Below are 27,392 nucleotides of genomic sequence, written 5' to 3' on the forward strand. Positions count from 1 at the left end.
AGTAAGATGTTTGAGGTAAGGTATTCAATTTCCTGGGTAGTCCATCAGGGGGCACTGCATGCAATGGTGTATGCTAGAAGCGGCCTCATTCCATGTGCCTAATTTCTGAGGTAGAAGTAGATGTTACCAGATTGACAACTGCTGGGGGAGAAAAATGGCACATTGGCCCATTTCTTCTACTTCAACACGAAAGAAAAAAGGAAACCACTTTTTAACAAAAGAAAAACATATTTAATTTGGCAAAATGTGTTCATACAGCTGCTTCAGGTAAATTCCATTTGACACACCAGTTTAGTCTTTGTGAACAGTAATGTGCTCTTTACAGGATCATTCTCTGACGTGCTTGTTCTGACGTACCTCCAAGTTACTGTGCTGTTTTCTATAATAGGCAACATTCATAAAGTGACTGCATCTTTGTGTGCATCATTCATAAGATTACTCTGCACTGTGTCGATTATCAATCATACACTTGTCAGGTAACTGACTTAACAACCATAAACTAACAGATTTAGATTATCTGAACTTAAAATGAAAGTAAACAGGAGACATGGGACGGACAAAAAGCCATAATTGAGTATCACACAGTCCAGTTCAAGTATGACTTCTCTGTACACACACACACACTAAATAATACTTCTCTTTTATAAATACATGATCATTATGCACATAATGCACCTGCCTATCTATCTTAGTCACATATCAACACTATGCATGGTATGTTATGCCGTTGATACTGTATAAACACAGTTCTGAACACCTCTGCAAAAAGGGTTTGAAATCTTGGAATATTCATAGATATTAACGGAAATAGTAAACACATTTACAAATGAAACATACTGAACCGTTAACGCATGAAACAATGCATTCCATTGCATTATAATTGCATTGGCATGAATAAGCATGAGTGAGAGGAAACCAGGAAAACGTTAAAGTGCACCATGCAGTTAAGAATGTAATGCAACAAGGTTATAAAAGTACTGTATGAGCACTGCATCTCCACCCCCTGATACTAAGACCAGAGGGGTCATTCCAAGAACATGGTTAAGTGATAAACCAGGCTTAGGTAACCTAGTCTGGTTGACACAGACAGTGCGTTTAGCTCTCCACCAGGGGGCTCCAGAGCTACACACACGCACCATCAGTGAGAACCAGGCTATAGTTAACCTACCGGAAGTGGTAAACCTAATACAAGATAGCCCACAGGCATCATTTAGAAAATGAGAATTTCAAGCTCTTCTATTACATGATTTACCACTACCTCAAGGTTAGCTTAACCTTACTTACTACTGAACCAGCTTCTTGGAACACCCCCCCAGATAGCCATTACACTGAAGCTAAAGATTAAAGACTTCACATGACATGACTACTACAGAGGGATAGGGATCATTCGCCCTCACACCCTGTTGAGGGTGTTTTGTTTTTAAACTCATAGCGCTCAAGGACATGAACACTTTGACTGAACTATACTGTTACTGTGACTTTTTTTTTGTTGACGCCTAAAACCAGGACTTACTGTATCTGCATTTAAAAAGTATGCGATCTTGAAGTATTTATCCAAAAGAAAATAGACACTTATAAACAATTATACCCTTCATCTGAACCACGTACACTGATAAATTATATAAAATATATGTACAGCTTATACAATTGAAAGTATTCACATAGTTGAATAGCAAGAGGATTGTAAAAGCCCTCTCCAGTCATTATCGGGTTAGAAAGGCATGCCTGTCTTTGCATGGTGATTGATTATCAACAATGACACAGCAGAATCCGCAGAGAAACGCCGTTCAGAGGCAAGTCAGGTACAGTAAAAATGCAAACCTAATATTAACTCAAAAGCAACTGTGATGATGAGGTCAGTAACAATATCATTACAAACAAGTGTATAACAACAAAAGAAACATTAAAAATAGATCATTTCAGATGAAGGCGGCAAATAACTTTATAGTCACAGTTCTATTGCAATGGCAATGAAAGGTCTCTGCTGATGGCCATGTTGAGGGACCCCAACTGTAAGTTAAAAGTAATATAAAAAAAGACCAAACGAAACGATGACTGTTCATGTTGGGGGCTCTTGTCGTGACTCGTTTCGTCGTTTCGTGTGATTTTGCCTACTCACTGGGAGTGTCGTCTGGGCTATTTACACGGTTGGGGCTCCATGGCTCTCCTGGCTCGTCCTATGAATGTTTGATGGGGAGTCCGTTAGCTCCTCCCACCTCTCGTGCCTGTGCCCCAGTCGCTCCCTGGTCTCCCGCTGAAATATTTATTGCTTCTTTATTCTTTAACAAGCTCTGCACTTTGAAGTTGAGTCGACTTCCTGACTTCCTTGCTTTCCTTGCTCTCCTCTCTCTCTCTCTCTCTCTCTCTCTCTCTCTCTCTCTTAGCTCAGCCCTTTCTTTTCTTTCCTCACCTATTCCTTCCTTTCCTTAGTTAGACACTTTGCCTTCCTATTGCGGATGGGAAAAAACACAAAAGTGAAAATGGGCCTTTTTTGTTCTTTTTTTTTGCTCCTATTCTTCTTGGCCCATCCCAAGTCATCTTATTCTTGCACTCATTCACACACAGGCATGCATCCATCCATCCATCCATACATACATACATCCATGCATCCATTCAGTCATTCATCCATCCATCCATCCATACATCCTTGTTCTTCTGCACACCTATGCTTTGGAGCTATGGTTGGCCCCTCCCTGCATGCTGAAGTACTCGGTGAAGTGTGAGGAGAAGGGGAGGGTGGGTGGTGGGGAGGAGTGTGCGGAGAGGGAGAGGGAGAGGCGGGGGGGTAGGGGCAGGGGCTGGGGCTGGGGCTGGGGCTGAGGATGGGGCGGCGGGGTCAGGGTGGAGATGAGGTCGGCCGTGGTGGTGATGATCTTCTGCTCGCTGTTGCGCGGCACCTCCTGGCTCTTGCGGACCACCGGCTCCTCCACCTTCTTCATGGGGGCCTGAGGGGCAACAAGGAAGCACAGGACAAATCAAACTACAATTCGTTAAAGCTTTTCCAAAGCACCTTGCAGTTATTTGGTAGTACAGGGGTATTGGTTACTGTCCCTGGAGCAGTGTGGGGTTAGCTGCCTTGCCCAAGGGCACCTCAGCCATGGAGAGAGATTGGGAGAGTGGAAGGGTGGGGTTCGAACCTACAGCCCTCTGATTTAAAGCCCATCTCCTTAACCACTAGGCCACAGCTTGGTGATTAAACAACTCTTCATAAAACCCACTTGTTTCCTTGATTCATATTGGCCAGAATAGCTGATGAGGATTGAGGATAATCACACAGGTGGTCTACTATCATTCATTCTATTACAAAACACACCTTATCCCTACATTGCTCTGTTTCAAGTCTACTGTGTAGATTAAATGAGAGTAAATTCAAACGACCACGTTAGCAGTTGCAGATCGAAGCATTTTATACTTTTGTAGAATCTACACTTCCAGAAAGCTAACGTTTCTCGATGCAGTACAGCCAGAACCTCTGCACCAAATGAAATATGGCATGGGGGGCTGGTTGAGTAGCCTACTCTCTGTCTACTACTGGCTGTGAAGGTGCACAGTTTTGATTGCTTCCTTAATATTTCAAATTGAAGTTCAATAATTGTGTTTTGAGAGTCGGTTTCATTGTTCTTGCCAAGTAGTCTTGTTACTTGCTCTTGCCATACCGTTCTGCAAAAAAGGGTAGGATACAGTACTTTGTGCATTAAAAACTATAATTCCATTAAGTCCTGAGACAAAGCTCATATTTGTTTTGTTATTGCAGTAATAAAACGCGCCTCTATGCAAGGAAGCCTACATAACAGCCACTACCGTACTTATAGCATGCAGCTTGAGAGCAAACCTGGGAGCAGAGACACAGTGGCACTCTGGCACGTACGGGTAGGAGAGAGATGCACTTAGCGTGAGTAGAGTACTGTACGCTGCCGAAAGAAGTCATTCGAAGTGTTTCAATCCCTGCTGCCAGTCAGCCCTTAAGAGGACTGTAGCCCACATCTACACACACACCCCATCCCATCCCATCCCATCCCATCCCATCCCATCCCATCCCATCCCATTTCTCTCTCTCTCTCTCTCTCTCTCTCTCTCTCTCTCTCTCTCTCTCTCTCTCTCTCTCTCTCTCTCTCTCTCTCTCTCTCTCTCTCTGAGTTACTCACAGCGTTTATGGAGAAGAGCTCAGTGAAGTTGGGCTGGGAGTCCCCCAGGAAGGTGCTGTTGCCGTAGGCGTGGTGAGGGAAGCTCTCTCCTCCTCCCCCGCCGGGACCCTTGGGGCTGGACTGCAGGATGCCGATCTGGGACGTCCGCACGTGGTAGGGGAAGTTCTTATTGGCCGCTGAGGGCCGCGTGATGACCTGGAGACATAGTGCATAGGTGGAAGGGATGGATCGATGGATGGATGAACAAGGATAGGGACCAATGGCCACACAAACAGAGGTGTAGTTGACATAAAAGAAAAGTGAAAACCTGCAGTAGGCACTCATTAGGTGCAGTGGAATCACTGGTGTAACAAGTTGAAAAGGACAAAAAGCAAAGGGACTCTGAGATTTCGCAAAAAGTATCTATTACAAAGCTCATGTGTTAATTGTGTTTGTCTGCATATGGATCAATGAGTTTGCTTTCCATTTTGACCCATAGACCCGCTCAAAGGCGCTCAGTCTCAATGGGACAATTCTTGTTAATTACATATATGTTTGTAATAAGGCATGGTAAAACTGTTTAAAAACACATGGACCTACACATCATCAGGGCATATCTGGTGCAACAACTGTGTGTAACAACGATGCAATATCATGTACTCGTGTTGTACCTACATCATGAATTCACTACTAATTCTACTTCCCCTCTGAGCACAGCTACACACTTTCATTTCAGATAAGAGACGAAAAAATGCAGAACACATGCAGCCCAAATGCCTCTCAGCAACTGAGTGAGGTTGGTGAGAAAGCGAAGAGTAATTGCCTACACGCTGGACTGTGGCTCCCAATGAGTTTAATTGACCAAAAAAAGCAATGTTTCGACAGTCCTCCTAAGGCAAGGCAAGGCAAGGCGGAGGGAGGAAGACTCTGCTAGGTCAAAACTTTTGCCTTTGCAGTCGGCTGAAGTTTTTGGAAAACAAACTCCTGTGTGGCTGCGATCGTTCTTTCTTTTTCGCTTTCATCCTTGTCTGGCACGAGGCCTAAACCCAGGTTGGCAGTGCACAACACAACATTATGCTGAGCCATGTCACTAGGTACTCACATATACGTGAGCTATCGATAAACACACACGCACACAAACACACACACACACACACACACACACACACACACACACACACACACACACACACACACACACACACACACACACACACACACACAGACACACACACACGAAGAGAAAGAGAGAGACAAAGAGAGAGAGAAAGAGATAGACACAGAGAGAAAGAGACAGAGAGAGAAAGAAAGATACAGAGAGAGGGAGAGAAAGAAAGAGAGAGTGAGAGAGAGAGAGAGAGAGAGAGAGAGAGAGAGAGAGAGAGAGAGAGAGAGAGAGAGAGAGAGAGAGAATCAAAATAACCCAAAATAGATGAATGACTTAATGACATTGGATTGCCATTGTGCAGATGAGACCACCCAAAGGGATAATTACAAATTTCTGTTGAAAGTGTGATGTCTTTGTCCCACACATCTGAAATAGGATCTCGCTACTTTTCCCCAAAGGATCTTAGGAGACAATGAGACAAGAATAGATAGAAAAGGAAAGTGGCGCGTTTTGAAATTAATAATGTACTTTAACATCAAGTAGCAAAACTGATTGGGCTTAGTTGAGAGATACGTAGTTTCTTTGCAACTTGTTTCTGCCCATTTGGCGTCCAATTGAAGATCTCAAATCCCACTGTTAACTCTCCGTCTATTCTTATCATCCTTAATTTCCTCTGAGGATCCCTTGAGGGAGAGGCGAGATCCCATTTCAAATTTCCTTTCCCTGCGGGACATCAGAACATGCAGAGTTTTGCATCACAGACTATAAAAACAATATCGCGGAGCTTCACGCGGCCTTTCATGATAAATGAATGTGTGCCAGAGTCTTTTATCATTGAAGGAGAGGCGCTACTTAAAAGAATCCTTCACAGAAATGCACAACTAAAGGAAGCGGGTTGTCAGAGCATATCCTGGCTCGTGCAGTGCCAAAAGGCAGATTGTCTGCTTGAGTGAACAAATGGTGGTCCAGTCATCTCTCTGAGTCGTGCTCTGCATACTCAGCTAAACCACATCGCAGAATATATTGGACCACTAAATATAACATTTAAAAACAAAACAAAAATAACAATAAAAAACTAAGAGTATCCTGTAGTCTTCAAAGAGTGCAAATATTCACTTCTATTCCCTAATCATTTGGGAACATAATTGGGCCCCCTGTCTACTCTGGCCACATATAGCTGACAGGTGTTGACAAAATGGGCACTAAAGTGAGTAGAGTTGACTTCAAGGACTCTGAAGGAACCTAATACTAGGATGTTGGTGTGGGAGTACTAGAGACAGTTGGGTAATAATGGCCTGGGAAATCGCATGCTGCTTTGCACAATTGTTCCGATCTGAGAGGCAGCATGAATGCTCGTCCCAAAGTGCTAGCCTGAGGTAGGGAGCCAATCCGAAAGCAGGGAGGGTGAAAGATGATGACGCGTATTAAGGCACGAATAGACCAAGCGCGACATGAGCGATTCCAGTGACAGAAGTAATTGACTTTGTATTGAGTCGCGGGAGACATACACGTAAGAGACAAAAGCGATTCCAAGAACTTGAGAGCTATTTTCTAGTTGGGCTTGAGCGAATATTATGCAAATTATCTATGATGCGATTCAGCAACAGCCAACACAGCCAATGGGAATGTTGGAATGCTGGCATTCTGCTTCTAACGGACATACTCTGTCGCTTCTATCGCTCACATCGCTCTTGCTGCACAGTCCAGCGATTCCCTGTCGCATGATCTTGTCGCGGTCAGTGTATTCGCCCGGTCACTCGACAAACGGAAGCACGCAATTTGTTTGAATACAACTGAGTTTAGCCGGATCACACCGCACTCTCGATTAAAAGGTGCCAAACATAAACAAAAACTGTAAAATTGAAAGAAAAATGTCTGCACACTTAAATCTTTACACTTGTCTGCACACTTAAATCTGAACACTTTGTATACAACTGACACAATTGGCTATGGGCTATGTACACAATAAATGATACATTTGTAATGGTCAATAAACAGCCATGGGCAATCATGGGCAACCACATGAGCAACCATGGACAACCACACCATGGGCAACCACACCTCCCCTAAGAGAAATTCAGTGGGCGGTCTCCAGACCATATCTCACTGGTGTGAACCAGGCAAGGACAATGAAGGAATACCAGAAATAAAGAAAAAAAAACATGCGCAGCCAGCTCAAAGTTCTTGGTGGCAATATGGACCACGAAGAATCCCTAAAAATATGAGGCTATTGACGAGTCAAGGGTGGCATGAGCAATACAATTGCATTATGAAAATGTTCAGGACTTCTCCTAGGAACACTTCACCCATTTTCCATTTTCACATATTTGCAGTACTTCCAAATATAATAGGCCTACATGAATGAACATGTCATTTTCTTTTCAGTACTTAGATTATTAACCAATACGTAAATTGACATTATTAGCATAGTTTAGCACAATTACTGGAAGTAAATGGTACCATTGGCATCAAGTGATCACTGGGCAGAATTAAATAGCCGCTTTGCACTTTGGTGAATTTTACATTTATTTTAAAGTGCTATAAGTAAGTGCATTTGATGATGTTTTATTTGGTACCATGGACTTTATTGTAAATCTAGACATTGCAAAAACAGAGAGAAACTAGAAATGCAGAGTACAGACCTCCGCCAAGGAAGCTGTTGGATAGAACATTTGACTATGTTACACCCTAATTTCAAGCCTTTCTGATTTTTTGTGTGTAGTTAAGAGACAAAGAGTCAAAATTCGCCCTATCCTGCAACGGTCTTGAACCTTTTAAACAATTGCTGGATCCGTATCGTGATCTGTACCACCACCAAAATGTAATCACTTGTTCCTTTTGACATTTCCAACAACTCCAACCATGCAAAATTTCATCCAAATTCATGACTTTTTGAGTTATCCTGTTGACAGACAGACAGACAGACAAACAAACCAATGCGACCGAAAACATAACCTGCTATGTATTGTCATATTGTACTGGGGCTTAACTACAGATAAACAATTTCCTGAAATAATGTGGACTGATCCTTTAATGAAGGCAAACTCACCAGAAAGACAATGTGGGCATAGAGGTGAATACCCAGCTGTATACCGTTGACGATCTTCTCCCTGGCCCAGCGAGGGATCCCGAAGTTGGCAATCAGAGCCATGACTGGCACGGCGAAGAACCTGGGGGACAACACACACACACACAAGCGAACACACACACACTGTTGGAAAATAGGCTAGATTCTGAGGTCCTGAAATGTAATGCATTGGCTTACAACAAGTTGTTCAGGTATTCATTTGTGTTTGCAGGAAATTCTACAATATTTGGTTAAACATTAAAATAAATGTGTCTTGTTGGTGGGCACTCAAACCATTGAGTAGGCCCAATGACCCCATGTGACAATCATGAGATGATGATATTGAGTAATTGCCCATTCTTTTTAGGGGAGCCTACAGAGGTCATCAAACATTGTTGTAAGACAAGCTGAAAGCTGTCATGTGATGTTTGATTAACTGATTGCTTATTTTCTGAATAAGTCTGAAGTCCATACCAAACTCCTTGACGTATCATTCTTTCTACACAGGATACAGTGATGTCACTCAGAAGCGAAACTATTTGACTTAATCCTTTTTAGGAGGCCAGGAGTAGGTGACAATGGGCAAACGACTAACATTGGATTTCAATCTTTTCAGAGCCAAGGATCCTCAAATATGTCAAAAGAATGTGCTGTTGTATGTGTATTGCTTGATTAAAATTACAGAACTCAGGAAGTCCACAGATGAGGTCATGAAGACCTAGAGTGATGAAATCAAGGCCCACCCGGAAATGAAGACAGCATCTTACAATCGACACAGATTAGGCATATTCTGGGTTAACTAACAAATCACGTAATTGCTTACACATAACCACACCCATACACCCACAAACCATAAATACCAACAGATAGGGGATATTCAGTAGGTCCTAATTTTTGTTATCGGTCAGGGCGAGAGAAGGTTAGGATCTCCGGAACGTTCCGTAATGCTTTCGTTGTAACTGTCATTTTTATGTAGTAGACTCTGCAGTTCTGGAAAGCTGTAGTGTTTACTGTGTATGGGCCATTGCTGGTATTCTGGATATTACCAGTGGTGGTCATTTTGTTATTTGGTAATTTTAGAAAATAAATAGATTAATTTGGCTTTTGGAGTTTTTGATTCCTTTGACTCGGATTTTGAACATGCAAGAAGTAGAGACCAAGACGGTAAACTTCAACAACATGGTGACCGTCCTCCGTGATTCGAGCAAAAGGAATTAAAATATATTTTTCTTTTGAAGAAAATTTTTACTTTTCACAATAGGATTTACATTTTTTTTTTTCATTCCTGGAGGATATCGCAGTCGGGTGACAACAACGAAAATCGTGGCCACAAAACCAGGTAAGCAGAAACCAGTTAAATCAAATTCTGCGATTGGCTATTCCAAATTGTGTGTTGTTACTCTGTTGCATATGCCTCCTTGTATTTGACGGCGACAGCGAAAGCATCATTAGGCCTATTTGTTTGTTTGGTATTGTCTTTGACTGTATTACATGTTGTGGTTTGCACATAGTCTAAGTTGGGAATGAGGGCTTTATCAGGTGTACAGTAATAGAGGAGTTTGGTGCTTCCCCGTGGGAGGATTGGGTTCGAAATAGCCCATCTAACTATGTAACAAGTAATTGCGGACATCAAGGTTTCCCCATCTGTTAAAAAATCGAAGAGATCTGGGATCTGCGAATCTCAACTAGACAAGAACCTTGGAGGTTAGACAGAAGGTTGTTGAAATATCTGCCCTGAGAGAACGGTTGAATGTGAACGGAACTTTTTGCGGTCCAGATGGTCGTCAGTTGTGAATTTGGTCGAGTTGAGAGTGAGGGGCTTTTATCGGAAGTCAGAGGGCAGTTCGGTGTTTCCCCCTTGAAGATTAAATATCTGAAAGGTAAATTTGGTAATAGCGGTCATCGAGGCTTCCTCAATCCGGTAAAAACAGAAGGGGTCGAGTCATCTCAACTGGAGGAGAACCTGGGGTTCATCAGGAAGTAAGTGAGGTCTGGATCGGAGAGGTCTGGGACCTCTGGAGGGTCTGGGACCCTCCCAAAGTAGTTACTGATACGCATCAGGGAGATCCGCGCGCTGTTGAGCTTGGAGTTCAACGAATAGGCCTATTATTTTATTTTTTTTGATTTGTTTTCTTTTGGTTAGGTTTCACTCTGGTAATTATTGGTATCAGGACTGAGCTGTGAACCTTAGTGTGTGGACCGGGTACCCTTGTGTATGTGAGAGCGTGTTTGCGCGAGTGTTTGAGAAGTGAGTAACGTACTAGCGAGTACGAAATGAGTGGTCATTCTGCTGAAGGCAGGATGTACGGAGGGAATGTATTGAATTTGGAGTCAGAATTACGAGAAGTGAGTAACGTACTAGCGAGTACGAAATGAGTGGTCATTCTGCTGAAGGCAGGATGTACGGAGGAAATGTATTGAATTTGGAGTCAGAATTACGAGAGAAGGATAAAATGAGGTGTATCACTGTTTCGGAACAGTGGGAGGAGATATTGAGAGCGTTGCTTGGCCATTCATTGGAGAAACAAAGAGATGGAATCTGTTTAATCTGTGAGCAATGTCACAGGATACGCACTTTGTGTTTACTAACATGTAGACTACATAGGTGGTCTGTGTTTGTCTGCCATTGAATGTCAATGGGCCCTATATGTGTCTGAAGAATGTGTGACTACTGGCCAGTTGTTTGTTTGTGTGTGTGTTTGTTTGGACTTTTGAGAGTGCATGTGCAAAGGTCGAATACGAACATGAGAAGGATTTTTTTTCACGTAAAGGCCCAACCAAGACAGTTGGAATATATCCGGTGGAGAAAAAGAACAGAGTGGATGAATAGGCTATAAGCCGTTTAGTTTTACTGACATGAATTCGATCCTGGAAAAAAATGCCTTCACCCGTCGAAAGGGGTGCACCGTGGTTGTCCAAATTGATGAAAGCTAGGCTATATGTCACAAAAGATAACGATTGGCGATTGGCGCGCACTGTTATGTAAACAAACAAGCGCGTGGGAATTACACATAGTGGAAACAGAAGCAAGAACGAGCCTTTTGCCAGATTCATATCCCATTTGCGTTATACGCAGCTGACATAGGCACTGCAATGCGTAAACGTCACCCAGTGCCCGATGGAGCAAAAAGTAAGGAATTTTGGACAGACATAGCCGGAAACCATCCAAGCTCTGACAAGCTGCAAACTGCTATGTTCAGAATGGCCATTCTAGAAGCAATCCCAAAGCCGGTACGAGAAACGATGTTAAATGATCCAAATTTGCCCTATAGTAGGCCTACTACAGAATACTGGGAACGCCATCTCAAGCACCACATGAAACAGTATAGTGCAAAACGCGAGGAAGAGAAACTAAGCACTGATACAGCACATGCACAACTAGTTAAGTTGCAATTAGCTGAGTCCAAAAGAGCGACGGAATCGAAACACAATTGATACAACTCATGTTACAACACAGCAGTCACACATTCTTGTTCCCGAAACCAGCAGCATGCATCCAAGCCTGAAGTTGGTCCAATTTCATTAAGGGGTTAGGGACAACGTGGTGGGATTCAGAGGACGGGGAACAGGGAGTAGCGATGCCCAAGGTAGGGTCATGTATGGGGGGTGTTTTGCTTATAGTGGGACCGGGCACTGAGTGAGAGACTGCCAGTGGAATGCCTACACAACACGGAGGGCACTGCACATACTTCAAAGCTGAAACCAGAGAAAAAACAAGCTCAAGCACACCAAGCGCACACTGGAGCCGGAGCAAGCCTATCCCATGGACAATACGCAAACGTGATTGGGACCTAGAGCTCACAAAGGAGAAGGGTTGGGGGACCCCTTCTAGCCTATGAGAAATTGAAAGACTATGACAAGTTTGTTCGGTAACACTACTGCTTAACTCACACCAGAAGTGACGCCCTTGGGTGCCATTTATACACCCATATCCCTTTTATCTGACCCCTACCACGTAACATTGATTAAGATGAAAACATACGCACAGGCGTGTTTAAGACAGTTATTGGGAATCAGTGGGACTGTTTACCCTACATCTACATTGGGCAAGAAGGGGTGGCTGCTGGGGTTGAATTATACACATTGCAGTATAAGCTACACATAGTCTACCCAACACCACGCGAAAATAAGAGTACACAATACTGACTGAACAAACATAATTAGCTAAAAACACGATGGCCTTCCCAATACTCTCTACATTGATTTGACTGATTTTTTTTTTTTATTGTTTGTTCTGTTTGTCACAACAGGAATAGGCCTACTCCTTAGACCTATGGATATTTTGAGGTTTTTATTTTTATTTTTTATTATTAAGATTTTTTACGATTACCGTTCAGACATTAACTGCGCGGTGTACCTGGTTACACAATTGTTGTGGGTTCTTCTGAAACAACACGGCGTGTTATTTCAGAAGAAAGGGGGAGATAGGCATATTAGGCCTAGGCCTACATGTGCGACCGTGACACTGGACTCGACTTAAGACAGACGAGATTTGAGAAAAGACTGCAGTACACCACACATCACATACATAGCCTACATTAAGGAAATAACGACAGATAACAAAGGGTGTTGGAAAACACATTGTTGAGTGTTGGAGGTTGGTAAAGATTGGAAGCGGTTTATGCGGCAATGAGGAAACAAGGCCATGGTTTTACAGGGGTTCACTATGGAAAAGGTAACAAAGAACGTTTGGCAGCAGTGCAAGCTTCTCACAAGGACATCGGAAATCAAGGATTTTTTCCACAGAGAACGTTCGATATGGAAAGGATTTGGAGAGAGCACGAAAGGGCGTCTTCGGAAAAGATTTTGATGCGAGTGACCATTTGGAAATAACTGATGGACTGGTTGGGGGCCGTGTGGCCAAAACACTGATGGTTGGTAGAGGACATGAATGGGAGACCGTTGTCTCCGGGCTGGTAAAATAACTTTGGCAGAAGGTCTGTGGTTTGAAAGAAAAAGAAAAAAAACACTGTTGCAATGAACTTGGACACATTGGTGGATTGTGGAACGCATACCCATAAGGATTTGGACCAAACGCCCAAGAGCAAATTGGTAAGGTTGGTATAGGCCTACATACAATTATGAGCTGGGTCAACACTCTGACTCATGGTGCTGAGGTCAGTAAGAAACTAGGCAAACAGTAGCCTAAGCCCTGGACCAACGCTAGGTTCGAACATGAAGATTTCGCACATTGCAAGATAAACCATATTACGATAAACTAACTACTTTGATGTCAGATTTCTCCACACAGGTTGCAGATGGAAGAGGAACCAACGAGACAGGAGACGCGGAATTCAAATTGGCTCATTCCAGAAGCTATTGAGCGTAGTAGACCGAACCGCGTTGAGCGAATTACACACAATATTCACCTTGAGGGAAAGACACACAGGATTACATTGAAACAAGCTTGCGGAAGCGCAAAAAATGGGGAAAGGCATAAGCCTGCAGCTTAATGCATGCGGGGCACTACTATCACTAACACCACTAATACTAACCCTACTAACGCTAACATGTTTCCTTTTACATTGTGGTATTTGATGATGCTTTATAATGAAACGGGATCCTACAGGAGACGCCACCATTCAACGTAGCCTAACAATAAGAAACTGCCGTATAACACCTCAAGGAACTGGTAGTGGAAAAGGGGGTCCCAATGTTGCGGAAATTGGTGGTATTGAATGGAGAAATTTCAATTTTAGGTTTTGTTATAGCAGGAGGATAAGCAGTGGAGGATTTTTATAATTATTATTGTTATTATGAATTATTTAATTTGTCTTTTACATATTTGTTTTCATTTGTTTGTATTTCTAACCCTTTACATTTTTCCACAGCCTTCGGCAATGGAACTCACTGTGGTTTCCACATTAATATAATGTCTTGGTGCAATGACAAATTGGGTGATGAGCAGATGATGTGGTATTCTCTTTGCACTAGGTTTCTGAGGCGAGCAACTTAGGTTGCAGAAATGGACAAGGGAAGTTGACCAAGGAAAGATATGTGGTCATGTTGGTTACAGAGTCTAACACTGAGGTCTAACAAATTTGATGAGGTCATATTAATTATGACCTCACGAAAGGGACTGTTGGAAAATAGGCTAGATTCTGAGGTCCTGAAATTTAATGCATTGGCTTACAACAAGTTGTTCAGGTATTCATTTGTGTTTGCAGGAAATTCTACAATATTTGGTTAAACATTAAAATAAATGTGTCTTGTTGGTGGGCACTCAAACCATTGAGTAGGCCCAATGACCCCATGTGACAATCATGAGATGATGATATTGAGTAATTGCCCATTCTTTTTAGGGGAGCCTACAGAGGTCATCAAACATTGTTGTAAGACAAGCTGAAAGCTGTCATGTGATGTTTGATTAACTGATTGCTTATTTTCTGAATAAGTCTGAAGTCCATACCAAACTCCTTGACGTATCATTCTTTCTACACAGGATACAGTGATGTCACTCAGAAGCGAAACTATTTGACTTAATCCTTTTTAGGAGGCCAGGAGTAGGTGACAATGGGCAAACGACTAACATTGGATTTCAATCTTTTCAGAGCCAAGGATCCTCAAATATGTCAAAAGAATGTGCTGTTGTATGTGTATTGCTTGATTAAAATTACAGAACTCAGGAAGTCCACAGATGAGGTCATGAAGACCTAGAGTGATGAAATCAAGGCCCACCCGGAAATGAAGACAGCATCTTACAATCGACACAGATTAGGCATATTCTGGGTTAACTAACAAATCACGTAATTGCTTACACATAACCACACCCATACACCCACAAACCATAAATACCAACAGATAGGGGATATTCAGTAGGTCCTAATTTTTGTTATCGGTCAGGGCGAGAGAAGGTTAGGATCTCCGGAACGTTCCGTAATGCTTTCGTTGTAACTGTCATTTTTATGTAGTAGACTCTGCAGTTCTGGAAAGCTGTAGTGTTTACTGTGTATGGGCCATTGCTGGTATTCTGGATATTACCAGTGGTGGTCATTTTGTTATTTGGTAATTTTAGAAAATAAATAGATTAATTTGGCTTTTGGAGTTTTTGATTCCTTTGACTCGGATTTTGAACATGCAAGAAGTAGAGACCAAGACGGTAAACTTCAACAACACACACAAGCGAACACACACACACACACACACACACACACACACACACACACACACACACACACACACACACACACACACACACAGACACACACACACACACACACACACACACACACACACACACACACACACACACACACACACACACACACACACACACACACACACACACACACACACACACAGATGGCCCATCAAACCACAGGCCTGCCAACCCTTAGTGCCGACTACCTGTCTTAATACAGGGACCAACTGACTCACAATCTGGAGCCAGCCGGAGAATCTAGCCAAGGCTTAAGCAAACAGAGGACTTTTAAAAATGATTCATTTCCACATGAACCCATTGCCTTCGCCGTAATGAGCCAGTTCAGCAGGGGGGCTGTGTCAAGCCAAAGCTGCCTGCCTGGCCAATATGGCAGCCTCACCCTCAGCTCTTAAGGCCTGCTCACATCTATAAAGATAACTATAAATATACTGATACTTTTGTTCACACTGACGCCCGTTCTCATGAGAATCCGCAAGCAGAAGGCACAACGTCTCTACAGTTTAAAGAACTGTGATGGGCTGACATTGTTTAGAGTTCACGAAAACCTTGCTAAAAGTGATCCCAACGATATCGCTCAGCATGCCATTGTTGTTATAGTTAAAACATTGACTCCCATGCGTTGACTCATAAATGGTAGAAATACGTTTTTTCATCTAAATAGACACTCTAATCTAGACGCTCTAATGCACCTTCTATGTGATTTTGACACAACTGACATAGATCATGAAAACAACTATAGGCCTAAGTGAACTCTTACAAATTCACAATTTGGATATTTCATCTGGGCATTTCATCACAACGCAGTATTAGAGTGTTATTACAGCATATTATCAAATCAAGCACTTTCTGATCACGTCACGTCAAGTCTCGTGGAGTAGCCTAATCAAAACAAGCCGTCTTGCCAGTGTTTTGCTACTCGTGGACACACGGAGGGACCTGGGAGATTTGCTGTCATCAATTTTCAGCGTGACAATGGAAGTGTGACAGTGGACGATTGGAGCGAAAATAGCACAACACATGTGATTGCAGCAGCAGCAAGCAACTTTGGGTGAGTGTGTCTACTTTTTTTTCAACACAGGAAGACAAATGTCTGTCAGGAGACATTAGCAGCTAGCACTTCAGAAGATATGGCTGTAAAGATTAGTACTGATTTTATTTAAATAGTTTACTTGGAAGCGACTGGACTTTTTGTTACACCCACAATTTCAGGCAACTGCCAAAGGTGGAAATAAACACAAAAAATCCTTTGGAATGTCACTCGATGACTCCATATCCAGTTAGCCAACTGAAATTTGCCGATTCGACCGCGGCCTATCCTTCTCTTAGTTCAGGGAAGAGGAGGGAAGCATGACCAGGGGAGGGTGAGCGACTAGGGGGCTGCACGTGTGCAGATACGTTGAGGTGAAAAGTTCACTGGGCAAGGAGATTCTATCTCCCAAAGGCACCACTTTTTTTACACTGCAAGCATTCTCCTACATCTTTGAAAATACCCGTTATAATAGACAGAAATACGATTGCACGCACAGGCACACATGAACACATGCATGCACGCACACACACACACACAGGGAAAACGACAGGGGGAACAAGGGGTACAGTTGTCCCGGGCCCAGGGACAGAGGGGACCCAGAATTGGGTTCTCGTTACATTGTACACGTATGTATTGGGTGGGGGGGCCCTTTCAGATGACTTTGTCCTGGGCCCAGCCAAAGCTGTCAGCGGCCCTGCACCCACACACACACACACACACACACACACACACACACACACCCTTGTGCGGTGACTCACCAGAGCGTGTAGGTCATGAAGAAGGGGATGTAGAAGGGCTGCTTCTCAGGGTAGTGCTTGAGCGAGACCAGCACGGCGTAGCAGAACCACACATATGCCACCAGCTGCAGAGCCATCAGCCCATAGCCCGCCGGACTGTCGTAAGCATACAGCACCTCGCCTGGGTCAAAGAACTGACAATCAGAGAGAGAGAGAGAGAGAGAGAGAGAGAGAGAGAGAGAGAGAGAGAGAGAGAGAGAGAGAGAGAGAGAGAGAGAGAGAGAGAGAGAGAGAGGTAGAGAGAGAGAGAGGAGATTACATTTTTATCGTAAGCCACTTGAAGTTATTGAGGTAAAAGTGTAGCATGCCAAGCCTGTTGTACGCATGTAGGGTCTCGCCAGGAGATTTTTGTAGTCTGAAACCGGGACACTTCCTGAGTAACTGAAGGACAATATTTGGTGGGCGGGTCTGGGGGTCCTCCCCCAGAAAAAAATGTATTTTTTAGATTATTTTTTTTAGATGATTTATATTTTAGATTATTTATTTTTCTGGTCACCCTACAATAAGTTAGCATAGCTAGCAATAAATATGCTATCTAGCTGAGTATTACAATATAATACATATTGGAAATAGCTTAAAACATATCCATTGAGAACATTATATGTTTTGTGTCATACTACATGACAGTGTCCTGTTAAACCAATCTTGAAAAATAAAATAAAAAATGGACTGGAACTAAATGGAAACCTTATTTGTAGATGAGATCGGTATACAATATCCTCCTTTGTTCCCTTGCTTATTGAAGTCTGTGGTGCACATTTCACAGTTCAGTGGGTCAGCGAAAAGTGAAGTCATTTTCCATCACTCTGTCTTTTTCTCCCCATCGATGTGACTTTGTTCTGCTCCGTCAGGGGCCAGATCTGAGTGGCAGTTAAGTGACACTGGGGCTGACCATGCTTAAAAAGTGTCCTGAATATGCTTGGATAGCTCAGCAAGTTCTACACAGTCAAGTCTAATCGGCCATCATCCACAAATTCAAAAGGGGGAGCAGGATCAAAACATACATTCAAGCAATCCACACACCCCAAAAATCTCTTGTTTTATATGTATTTTTACAGTAGTGACGTTTTGGGCAACGACCCTTGCTCAGACTCAAAAATCCGAAAAACATCACTAAAACTAGAAATGCAAAGTGCAGACCTCAGCCAAGGAAGCTGTTTGATAGAACATTTGACTATGTTTCACCCGTATCTTTCTGCCTTGTTATTGTGGAGTTAGACAGACAAATTAATTATACTGAAAACATAACCATGGTAGAGGTAATAAAAAGATATTAATGGGAACATTACATTACAATATATGTGCTTTATTTAGATTGATCAGCATTGCGCAGTGAAGATTTAGTGGAGAAAGGTCAAAAAAGAGGCTATTTTGCCAGATTGGGTGGGAATTGAGATGAAAGGTTTTTTGTTGCGTCCTGCTTCGTGCGTGTTGCCAACAGTAACCCTAACCCTACAACTTTTGCCCTTAGCCAAACACTAACCTGGTTAGTTTTAGGCTGACCTGCCGGAGAAGGCTAAATTTGGGACTTTGGATTAGGGTTACAATTATTAGATCAGAATAATAAGAACACATCAGAAAGTGTCAGCTATGTGTAATGTAATGTAATGTTCTGGGGTCAGGAACCTTTTTGGTGGAGAGAGCCATAAACACCATTTTTTTAAAAGAATTTTTCACGAGAGCCATACCATTTTAAAAACACTGAATACAATGAAAAGCATGTATTTCAATTAAGCCCAACAATTTGAGAGTGTACTGTCAAGTTATTACTTTTATTGATAACAGGTAAGTATAGGATTGTTTACTGTCAACTCTACTGGAGACATTGAAAATGGACTAGCTCCGAAACGTCTGTCTCTCCAGTTAATCCTTAGACTTCTGTTGTATATTTTCGGCTTCAATACACTTTTTCACACAAGTCTTGTGTGCGCCTCCTTTTTTCCATTATTTTGAGTGATTACTACTTTTTTGTAGTAGTTTAGGAGTGCTCGCACCAAGCAATACACGAGCATTAAGTTCAAGGCGCAGACGCCGACCTTTGTTGGTCTTTTTGTCATTTACTGTCAACTTCATCATGGCAAAGGTCTGGGAGTCCTCTCCCTGAACATTTTGTATTTCTTAGATGTAATTTCCTGCATTTTAACACATTTTAACCTCCCGTGTCCCGTTTCAACTCAATATGGAACCTGTACTTTTAATTATAAATAAAGGACTACTCCGTATTTCAAGGGATGGTTGGCAACCCTAGGCAAGTAAGAGCCATATACGTACAGTTCCCAAAAGAGCCACATGTGGCTCTAGAGCCATAGGTTCCTGACCCCTGCTATGGGGGGTCACACCATGAGTGATGCAGAGTAGTACAAAGACATAACAGAGATTCTACTGTTCAGCCCATTCAGGCAAAACGTCATGCTATTGGGGAACCTGGTGTTCCTGCCTTCTGCTAACGTCTCATCCACCGGGGTTCAAATGTCTATATATTTATACTTACATATTTATCTATTTATTTATTTAGAGAAACTGTCTTTCCCCTGACTATTATTATACGGCTTCCTCCTCCTTTCTCAGGTATACTGTATCTGAGTGACAGGCGAGTGACACGGGGAGCCGACCACGCTGACTAGTGTCGGTGTCTCTGCGGTTAGATTGATCAGAAATGCACAGCTGAGCCGGAGGAGAAGTGGTGCAGAGAGAGATGCGCGCGAGCCGAGGCGGACTCAAGGCTGATGCCGTTTTCAAGGCAGAGTGCCCTAGAAAATGGTGCTTGGAATTCAACCAAGTGCCGTGCATGCAGCGTGAGCTAGTGAGCGAGCCAGCCAGCCAGCGAGCCAGCGAGAGTGAGAGGCTGAGAATTTTTATCTGTTGAGGGGAACTGACATTTTCCATCCGATAGACGCTGCCAATGGCTATAGAGAGAGAGACTGCTGGCAGCAGACCTCAGGCTCCATACTAAAAGCCTCTCACGGAAATGGTGCACGCAAAAACGCTTCATTTAATCTGAGGGGTTGCAATGTGTTAGGTCCACGTCATCAAAATACATTAATAAAATAAGCATGAAACGGCATCATACTCATTTATGATTTTCATTCATTTCGAAAATGAGGGGGAAAAAAACCCCAAGAACAAACTCGGCACCGACAGACTTCATCTCAGCGTTTTGTATCACTGAATCTCATGCATATTGTAAACACGATCTTCCTGTCGCCTTGGAAAGTTAGAATCAGTTCACACAAGCACACACACAAGCACACACATACACACTCTCTAATACATACACACACACACACACAAACACACACACACACACACTCTCACACACACACACACACACACACACTCTCTCTCTCTCTCTCTCTCTCTGTCTCTCTCTCTCTCTCTCTCTCTCCCCCTCTCTCTCTCACACACACACACACACACACACACACACACACACACACACACACACACACACACACACACACACACACACACACACACACACACACACACACACACACACACACACACACACACACACACACGGCATGCATATGCACACTCTTGCCGCAGGAATCAGGAATGTAAAAGTACTCCTGACATGAAAGGCGCTGTGTGATGCCCATGAGGTTAATTAGTCTTTGGACGGGCGCGCGGCGTGGTGCGCAGCGTGGCGCGTGGTGCGCTACCTTCTCTTCTTTCACAGCACGCCACAGCGTTGCGTTCCATTCACTGCCTTCCTTCAGAGCCACAGCAGCGCACCACTCCGCTGCCTTTGTGTGCAAACACTAACTGACACATGATGTGTAAACTTGACGCATAAAAGGCAAACGAACACAAACACAAAGGGGGTGTGAAGATAAAATAACACACAAAGTTGCACAGCACATGACAACAAACACACGCAGGCACGCAGGCACTCACACACACACACACACACACACACACACACACACACACACACACACACACACACACATACAGGGCCCAGAGACGAGACATCCCCCCCCTGCTTTTTCCCACACAAACATAGAAATACAATACATCCAAGGTCGTGAACAGGACACAAAAGAGAAGGAACTCTCTTCACCTCTATCATACATACTTGACAATGTGCGCGCACACAGAGAGGGCAAGAGGCAGGATCCCCATGTAATCAGACTGACCGGAATAGCAGTGTGTGAACTCCTGTTACCCTTGCACACAAATGACCTGACGTTACCCCTCCCCACACACACACACACACACCCGTCAATCTCACACACCCATGATGAAGAGCCTACCAATTTTTATTGTCCTATTTGCCTATGTGCTCTAGACTCACATCAAGATGAGGTACAGGAGGGTTTCTACTGTAGAAAGGGGCAGAGGTGGGCTGGAGGGTTTTCTTTCAAAAACCTTCTCCATGAAGTTAGCATAGCACTAATGTATACCACCATGGCATACTACTAGCAATACTACAGTAGAAGTACTTATTTGCATTCACCCTCTGACTGGGCACTTTACAGCAATGTACAGTATTTGGCCAGTTTTAAGAGGTTCAATTCAAGAGTCTGATGGACTGTCACTAAACGTCCCCAGCAGTGAATTACATTTGCTACCATTTGGGCGTATGAGTTCTAGGCTTTGCTATTCAAGACAGGTATCAACGTGTAGGGAAGGGAAGGGTGTGCGAGGTTGGGCCGACTTGTCAAACGGGGCCAACAAAGCAGAATGCTCTATAAAGTTCGATTGTTACAGCAGAAGTAAAAAAATAATCAATGTGTTTTGGTCTTTCCCCCCATTTTTAAACTTCTATAACATCTATTCCTGTCCAGGGACTACAGATGAAAATTAGCCTTGTGGCTATACAGTAATCTGTCTTAATTGTATGTTGTGTACTGTCCCTGACAAATAAACATTAAACAAACAAATAAATAAACTAACAAGCCCACCCATTCTATGACTACAGTCACTCACAGCCCTATCAGCACCTTGCACCTCACTGTGTAATCCAATCTCAGTGTGTAGCACTACCATTTAACAAAACCAGCAAACCACATCTCTGCTGCTGTACCAACATCTCCAAACGCCAGCCAGGACAACTAACCAATGTTCTATTACAACTTCCTCTACTGACACCACAGCCCAATTTCTTCTCTCATCTTTGAGCTCATAATCAGCCTGCCAACGCCCACCTTAGTATTAAAAAACAAAAAAGACTAATGCCCCCCAATAGCAACTAAGCACCGTCCCCTCTCAACTGTATCCTTCTCAACACCCCCCTAGGGCTCCCTAACAATCTATACCAACTCCCCAATGATTGCATGCATCAGAATCAGGGCTCTAAATTAACACCAGCCAACCGGCCAAATGCTGGCGAAATTTCTCTTTGGCTGGTAGAAAAACCAACTCACTAGCCGACTTTGACCCATTAGTGAGTGTATGCTTGGCTAGTAAGATTAACATCTACAAAGCATTTTGACTGGTGACAAAAAAGTGAATTTAGAGCCCTGATCAGAATGGATCCCAAGGATCCATTCTATCCAAATGAAGCCTTTTCAATACTGCAGCAGAAAAACAGATTTCCTGGTTGGATTACCCATCAGAATCGCCCACTCGATATCAGTGGGGGACATGACATTGAGTGGGTGTTTCTGAATGCCATTTTGTAAATATGGAGATTATTGAATGACTCAGATTACACTGTTGATGCTATCTCAAGTAGAGTTTGGGCCTGTTTGTGCTAGCTCACCCCCACTGAAGATGTGGCACCCCTCGAAGCGCCACTGGCCCTAGCAAGACAAAAGGACACTTTTGGGGTGGGGGGTTGCGGTATATAATCTCACTTCAGAGATTCCTCTGGGAGTCTCATCAAACCTCTGAATGGGGCTCCAACCTCTGTCTTTCTCTCCCTCTCTCTTTCTCTCTCTCTGTCTATCTATCTTGGGTAAACTCTATTTGATTTCACTGCATCCTATGTAACCAGTGGTGTAGTCTACTTTTTTGTGGTGGGTATACTGTACATTGGAGCATTTTTTGAAGTGGGTATACTGTATATATTTGTGCCATTCAAAATAATGGATCAATCCATTTTAAGTGGGTATACTGAAATCCCTGAAATTTAGAAGTGGGTATACTCCGTATACCCGCGTTCTACGTAGACTACACCACTGTATGTAACCTACAGTAGCCTCGAGTTAAATGTAATGTTACCTTGCAGTTGATAATTAAATTGTCATATATAACATTCATTCATTTGCATCTCCTCATCTGTATCATGCCATTTGCCTTTCCTGTGTCTTAAGTTAACACTGCTTCTGTTTCAAATGGCCACTCCTGGTCGTCGTTGGTTAGTATTGAAGTGGAGGGAAAAGTTACATACTTTTACAATTTCAAACCAGGACATTTGTTTTTTTGGTTGCAAAAGGAGAAGTTGGAAATCGTTAAATCTGTAAAACTGTATGTGTCCATAGAATGTAAAGTTGATGCAGTAGTCTATGCTTCTAAGTTCAAAGTTAGTTGAAGGTGAAGGTTGTACACATCCGAGGAAGAGGTGCAGAACAAAGGCTGACTGTAATTTTAGAATCAGGAGTCTACACACTTCAAAACATTTGCCCTTTGTTTCTTTATTCCATGGCAGGATAGGATGAATTTGAAGTGTGCGGACTCCTCACTGTAAAATGTAAGTTAAAGGTCTGCACTGGGTTTAGAATATTGACCTAAGAAACAGATGTTACTGTAAACTCACATAGCCATTTTTAGAATGTTGGCTGACCAAATCACTTTGAATTCAAAAGTTGTCTTTCTTGTAAAGGCTCTGTGGGCCAGATGAAATGGCTCAGTAGGCCGCATGTGGCCACAGGGAATTTTCCCACCTCTACATTAATAGGCCTGTACACAGTTGCCACTAGATGCCTTATCCACATTGCTGGTCAACCGTGTCGAATACACAGGACAACCACCTGTACTAAAATCAGAGTGCTTGAATAAAGGTTCCAGAAGCATGGGTGTATGTCCTCATTCTGCTGATCAATTACATCATCAGTCTCCACAGCTTCTTCCAGGAAGCAGATAAGATGGCTGTGGTAAGATGGCCAACCTGTGAAGACATTCTGGACTGTGCCGTCAGCCAGCTGGTATTCTATGTAAATCATGCTATGCTTCCGACCATAGGTGTGCACAGATAGGGACAAGGTGGTGCTTAAGCACCTGCCCCTTTGCCCTACTGGACAAAAAAAAATCCCTTTTTGAAATTTAATTTCGGCACAATGTTGTGTTGCCCATGAACAATCAAAAGCATGTCACAAAAATGGGCCGATATAGTACACAGTATAGTCTCTATAGCAGCGTGAAGTTCGACATGTCCACCCGCCTCCCTCCCCGCAAGCACCTGCCCCTCAAAATGTCTGTGCTTCACGCCACTGCTTCCAACTATCACCTACTCACTAACCCCCAGCCCCCCAAGGGCCAGCCACACAATCTCAGCTCCGGAACCACAACTGGGTCAGCTCCTGCCTGGCCCGCCCACTCACTCCCTCCATGACGGATGCACCGTGCAAGGTTACATTACACCACAGTGGAGTTGGACAGACAGAGATACTTTGGCCTACTATCTTACATTATGCATGTGTGCGAGTGTGTGTTTGTGTTTGCGCGCACAAGGCTCTGCATGTGTGTTTTGGTACATATGTGTGTGTAGGGCTTCTGTGTGTGTAGGGCTTCTGTATGAACACGCTAAGTGCATGCGTGTGTGTGAATGTGAATGTAAGTGTAATTGCACGCGCGCACACATGCATGTCCATGCGTCGGCGTACTGCATCCTCTCCAGCCCATTAGCACAAAAACAAAGGCAAACGAGGCAGAGGAGGAAGAGGAGGACTCGGACACTAATGAGCCCTACTGAGAGTTCATCTCATCTGCACCACCATCACAAAACAAAAAAATATGTACTGCATGTGTGTCTCACAGCCAGGGCTACTGATAGCTTTGGCCGGGTCCCGGACAAAGTGATCAGAAAGGCCCCCACAGCTCAATACATATAATGTAATGGGGACCCAATTCTGCCCCCCCTCTGTCCCTGGGACCATGACAACTGACCCCTTTGCCCCCCCTTGTCAGCTTCCCTGCTCACAGCCATCTCCCTCCCAACTCCACACACTCAGCACTCCAGCCAGTCTTAGTCCCTGCCTTTCAATACTGCATAACAACAGCAACGCAGCATCCAGACAGACAAAGTGACCCCACGTTCCTCTTCTCTTTTTTTCTTTGTGTTCTTCGCCTCCTCCTCAATATTCCTCATTATCCACCTACTGCCTGCCTGCGATGCTCATCCATAATTGATTTGTAACATTTCGATCTCGAGGCCATTTCATCTCAGTATTAAACCGCAGACAAAAGGTATCAACAACACGTACACCACACAGACACAGACACAGACAGATACAGAGAGCATAAATCCAGGGGCCTCATTTATCAAGCGTTCTTAGGCACAGATCTGTGCGTAAAGCGTGCGTGCGATCATTCCTGAGCAAAGTATGGGATTTATGAACATGTACTTGAACGTAGAAATGTGCCTAAATCTACGCACACCTCAGACCATGCGTGCGAGTGGAAGAAACACGAAATTGCAAATAATATTGACCGTGCCAGGTACAGTTTGCTTTGAATGACAATGGAGTATGACAGTGTGCTATTTTACAGTGTTTTCGTCCATGTGTGTCTCCTTTCTTTTACTTATTTTGAAACACTGTCCTCCTCCTGTCGAAAGCACCTCCACTTCTGCTGCGGAAATGTTTCTATCTCCACACTTCCCGACAGCGCTTCGACTGGCGCTTGTGTCCGCGTGTGTTCATGTGTGTCCAAACAGGGTGGCGCCTTCGAATTCACATGGCATTTGAATATATTTTAATACCATATATGGTTACTTGGAGGCGTTTCGGGATGCAAATTACCCCGAATGCGCGCGTGCACAGTGATTTGGAAGGTGTGGGATTTATCATGCAGACGTGTGCTAGGAACAGCCAACGCACGTTTCATAAATCCCGATTTTTCTGTACTTGCGAACATTCTAAATTTCACTCGTAAGACACACTTTAGAAGACATTCTATGAACTGATGATAAATGAGGCCCCAGGTCTTTTGTTGCCTTCATAAATAGGAGGCTGTCTCCCATTCCCAAGTTATTGAGACTGCTACGTATTCTGTGCTGTTCTATGCTGTGGTGTGTTTACAGGGTGTGGCTTACTTAGAAGTTAGCGAAGGGTCATTTCTGTCTCGTTTTAAAAAAAAGACAACGATGTAAGTTACGATCTGATGTCAGGGAGTATTTCCATGTTTTGTTTGGATTGGGAATTTTTTTTAGTCCTGGCCAGGTAGGGAAGAATCTAAAAAAACCTATCGACTTTTGTTTGTCTAACTTTATGGAATCTGAATTGCAGGTTATGTATTAAGGATTATAGAAATAATGGTATATACATGATGGATAGGGCTGTAACGATACTGGATCGAACTTTGGGATACTCAGAGTCACGATACTGTATCATGATGTAAGAAGGCAGTATCGTGATACGCCCTTTCAAAGTTTTGTCATCCCTCAGTCCAGAAAACAATGTAATTTGATGTGATAGTGCTTCCAAGCTTCAAATGAGACACATTTCAGAAATCGTGGGGTGTATCGAACCGTAACTCAAAAATCGTGATACGAACCGAATCGTGAGTTGAGTGTATCGTTACTGCCCTGATGATAGAGATTGCATCTAGGCCTAGATGTCTACGTTCTGTGTTTCGTGCACCTCCAGACCGATGAGCCTTTGTACATTTTCAGCACGTCCCGTAACTACTTTCTGTTTAGTCATCCAAAACAGATTTATGAAATCGTTTGGCCTCTCTCTGATGCCTTCTCTACCCAGCCAATAAAAGGTGTCGTGAAATATTCTACCATTTGGCACTAAAACATGATGGGTAGGGTTTGTGTGTCTGTCAGTGTGTGTGTGTCAGTGTGTGTGTCAGTGTGTGTGTGTGTGTGTGTGTGTGTGTGTGTGTGTGTGTGTTGCATGTGTGTTGCATGTGTGTGTGTGTGTGTGTGTGTGTGTGTGTGTGTGTGTGTGTGTGTGTGTGTGTGTGTGTGTGTGTGTGTGTGTGTGTGTG

General features: G+C 43.4%; 1 protein-coding gene across 1 annotated transcript in view; it reads right to left on the reverse strand.

The window, feature by feature from the left end:
* Window positions 1-2,367: 2,367 nt before the first annotated feature.
* Window positions 2,368-27,392, reverse strand: part of tmem145 (transmembrane protein 145) — a 58,814-nt gene continuing 33,789 nt past the window's right edge. Inside the window, exons 12-15 of the mRNA XM_063199647.1 lie at window positions 17,250-17,422; window positions 8,282-8,402; window positions 4,146-4,340; window positions 2,368-2,945 (exon numbers count right to left, since the gene is read on the reverse strand). Of these exons, the coding sequence (XP_063055717.1) occupies window positions 2,664-2,945; window positions 4,146-4,340; window positions 8,282-8,402; window positions 17,250-17,422 (771 nt within the window). The 3' untranslated portion in view covers window positions 2,368-2,663. The remainder of the gene's footprint in view (window positions 2,946-4,145; window positions 4,341-8,281; window positions 8,403-17,249; window positions 17,423-27,392) is intronic.

This window comes from Engraulis encrasicolus, chromosome 5 (genome assembly GCF_034702125.1).
Source record: "Engraulis encrasicolus isolate BLACKSEA-1 chromosome 5, IST_EnEncr_1.0, whole genome shotgun sequence".
In the NCBI taxonomy this organism is placed as follows: Eukaryota; Metazoa; Chordata; class Actinopteri; order Clupeiformes; family Engraulidae; genus Engraulis; species Engraulis encrasicolus.